General features: G+C 39.3%; 1 protein-coding gene and 1 non-coding gene across 2 annotated transcripts; one reads left to right on the top strand and one right to left on the bottom strand.

Annotated features, from left to right (window-relative positions):
• ube2a (ubiquitin-conjugating enzyme E2A (RAD6 homolog)) lies at nt 1–2,737 on the bottom strand. The gene is made up of 6 exons (XM_057042415.1): nt 2,503–2,737; nt 1,356–1,436; nt 1,231–1,256; nt 1,037–1,126; nt 861–949; nt 1–782 (listed from the first exon to the last, which is right to left on the bottom strand). Exons 1-6 carry the CDS (start codon nt 2,544–2,546, stop codon nt 654–656), a joined length of 459 nt encoding a protein of 152 aa, XP_056898395.1. The 5' UTR covers nt 2,547–2,737; the 3' UTR covers nt 1–653.
• Nucleotides 2,738–3,324: 587 nt separating this feature from the next.
• On the top strand, nt 3,325–3,396 carry trnae-uuc (transfer RNA glutamic acid (anticodon UUC)). The gene has a single exon. It is a non-coding gene; the product is annotated as a tRNA-Glu (tRNA).
• Nucleotides 3,397–3,577: the final 181 nt, after the last annotated feature.

The following is a 3,577-nucleotide window of genomic DNA, read 5'->3' on the forward strand; positions in this document are numbered from 1 at the left end:
TGTTGTATATGTATTTTATTTACAAGAAAATGTACAGTTCGTTACATGGGTTACCGGTGCAAAGTTTCTTAATCTGAAAACCAATGCATTCCTGTTTAAGAGTGAAATCACCCCAGTATAACAGCTTAGAAGGGTCTGAAAAGAGCACTAAATACTGTGTCTGGAAGAGAAATACATTTTAAATATACCTCGGCCTGTTGGATGTCTATGCCAGATTATTTTTAACCCCCTAAAAAGAACTGAATTTGCGGACAGTAAAACAGCAGAAAGACCTGATATGAAATGTCTACACATCAAGCACATAAACTCACCGTGTCGTCTAATCGGTTCACATGAGAAACGGGTGGGAAATGTGAAAAGCCAGACGGGCCATTGGATTTTTAGAAAGGCGGGGCGTGAGCAAGTAACCCGGCTATAACAAGGTACATTAACTTAGAAAACACACATGCTATTGCCCAACAACAGCATTCAGCTGGCATTAATGCCAAAACACAACAGCATACAAACTTAGCAACAGTTAAGGGACAAATATACCAAGTTGAAGAATTTAAAATGTGTAATTTTTTTTTCTTTTTTCTGCGAGATAGGTCATTTCTTGATTGGTGGTTTCTTGATTCTGAACCGAAATGTTCATACATGAACAACAACGGGGGTCAACAGTCACACCAGCTCTGTTCAACGATGGCAGAAACCCTCTTCTCGTACTCCCGTTTGTTTTCCTGGTAGAGCTGGGCTGCTTGGCTGTTCGCCGGACTGTTTGGGTTTGGCTCATCCAGTAAGGACTGTTAACGCAACAGTTAATAGCAGGGGTCAGTTTGTGAGAAAGCGTATAGGTGATCTAAACAGAAGCTTCCAATTACCTGTATAGATGTTAAGATCGAAGAAACATCGTAAGTTGGACTCCAACGATTCTGAAGTATATCTAAGCATATGCTGCCATCTGCATACACTGCAATACACAAAACAGTGACTCCTGCAGTTCCAATCACAATGCAATCGTGGAGTCGGGACTATGTTTCCGGTCATGGCGACTTACCATTTGGATGAAACATTTTAGAGATAAATCGCACTGTTGGAGGTTTATTTGGATATTCCTCTGTAAATTCAATGGTAAGTTTGAAGGTTCCTAAAAGAAGTAACGTGAAAACATAGATAAGCATTAACTAGAAATACATAGAGAGTTCTGAATATAATAAATGATTTTGTTGCAAAGCTGTCTGAAACACTCACCATCTTCAAAAGGTGTTCCTTCTGGGCTGAAATTCAAACAACACTATTATTTCATGCAAAAACAAGAAAACACTTCCACAAACCTTAACACCTCTAAGATGGCAATAAAAAAAAACTCCACTCACCCAAAAATGACAGCATTCCATACCATAATATTATTTTCTGAGGGGGCACCACTAACTCCAGCTGGAGGATCTTCTTGCAGCCTAACACAATGAGACACACATGAAAGAAAGTTAATTAGTCTCTTTGTGAAGCAAAATGTTAACGTGTCCCTTTCTGTTTCTATATACTTTTCTTAATTGCCTACAGGTTTTCATGGTAAGTGAGGACGCCTTGGACAGGAGCCCTAGTGTCTCCGGGGTCATGACAGATGGTAGATTATCCTGAGGATTAAGCAGCCATCAAGGGCCTCATTGATTATAACAACTAAAAATCATTCTCAGTAAATGTTCTGTCCTTCCTCCTGATTCACCCGGAGAGAAAACAACCTCCACTAAAATTTAAACAGGCCATGAAGGTGAGATACTATTGAAGTAGGTCGCCCTGAATTTTAGAGGTCTGATTAGGACTCATTTTGCATCGAGAACCTGCTCTTTGTGCCATTTTGGAGCACTAAACTAGTAAAGATGTGGAGTACGGCTTTACATTCTTTACAACTTCTACATTTTTTGTTAATTTCCTGTCAGGTGATGTAGGTCAGTCTTACAGGTTTTTAAGTGCCCATTTTAAACACTCTTCGTGAGAACGTAGTGAATTCAGGATGGAAAGGGTAACCTTCCAAGGAAATTGTAGATCTATCTCGATCTGTAATCTAGTCTTTAGAGGCAATTAGCCCCACGAAAATAGCTCTTCTAACCCGGAATTTATACACCCTAGAAAGATCGTGATGGGGGGCAAATAAGTTCCGATGAGTGTATAAGAAACCTTAATCCTTGATCCTAAACAGAAAACCGAAAGATCAGTTTGATCAACCGAACCAGGTACTAAGTTGTTACACAATATCAACTTTGCTAATGTTACTGGCTGTCTTGCTAACGCCGATGATGTCTGCGCTTCCTACTAGTATAATTGTCAATTCTGTAGCGACCATTTGCTGATAATCACTGAAAACAACCAAATGAAATCCCGACCTACTTAAGAACACCTTACTAAGACCTTAATAAGTTTAGATATTAATCGGACTCATTGTTCGATGATGACGTTGTATGCCGAGAGGCTAAAGGTAAAAGGCTAACCTGAGCTAAAGAACTAATGTGTTCTTTCGCTTACCGTTTAAAGTCTCTCATTAAACGTCGTCTTGCTGGAGTTGACATTCTATTACAGATTAACTTTAAGTCCTAAGCATAGACGTTAACAGGCCAGATGTAAATGTCTTTTGATCGGCGTATAATATTAAGTCCTAGCTGGCTAGCAACGATTTGTCAAATTATTTGGCTACCCCTGCTAGTCGAAGGGCGATACCACTTCGATTTCAAGAAGACATTAACATAGTTAGACTCTAACTTGGTCAGTTATATCGCCACGTACACAGTGCTATTGTAATTTAAAGTCGTGTTGCATAATATATTATTGTAGTTGTTCTGTGGCGATGATCAGGGAATTTTAACGTATAAAAAAATACACCCCGTTTTGATACTTGTGTTGTTCCAGCAAATGACGTCACTTGTTTAGCACCGCTAGCAACCATATTTAGACTGCAGTCGAAAGTGTTTTATTCTTCTCTTGGTTCTTCTGTTATCTGTGCTCTTCATAGCTATTCTTTGGTTTAAACAGAAATGTATATGTTAATGTACTTAAACAACTGGCGTGGAATAAAGTTCTGACTGACAACAACTAGAATTTATTTGTGGTTGTCGGCCATCTACATTTATGCTAAAAGGCCACCAGAGGGAAGCGTTGTTTAACAGTCAACTCTTGACATTTGCAACGTTGAAAATGACCAAAACCACTACATAGCAAGACAGTTTTTCCCAGAAGACAGTTTTTCCAGAGAACGATCAAGGTGGCCAATTATAGTAATGTAAATACCTACTCATAGGCGTCATATTAACACTACTTTAGAAGTTTTGTTTACACATAGTGTCTTCGAGGTCCCATATGGTCTAGCGGTTAGGATTCCTGGTTTTCACCCAGGCGGCCCGGGTTCGACTCCCGGTATGGGAACTAAGTCTTTTTTCTAAACTTATTCCCACAACAAGTTGCTACAAGGTCTATAAAGGAATAAGGAATTTAATAAAATTCCTTTAACATTATTGTTTCAATGTCATTTAGAACACCGGGGCTTTCGTTGCTAGATAAACCCCGCCCGTAAAGGAGTAACTCGTATTATCCCATCTCGCTAGGG

Source organism: Takifugu flavidus, chromosome 9, assembly GCF_003711565.1.
Source record: "Takifugu flavidus isolate HTHZ2018 chromosome 9, ASM371156v2, whole genome shotgun sequence".
Classification (NCBI taxonomy): domain Eukaryota; kingdom Metazoa; phylum Chordata; class Actinopteri; order Tetraodontiformes; family Tetraodontidae; genus Takifugu; species Takifugu flavidus.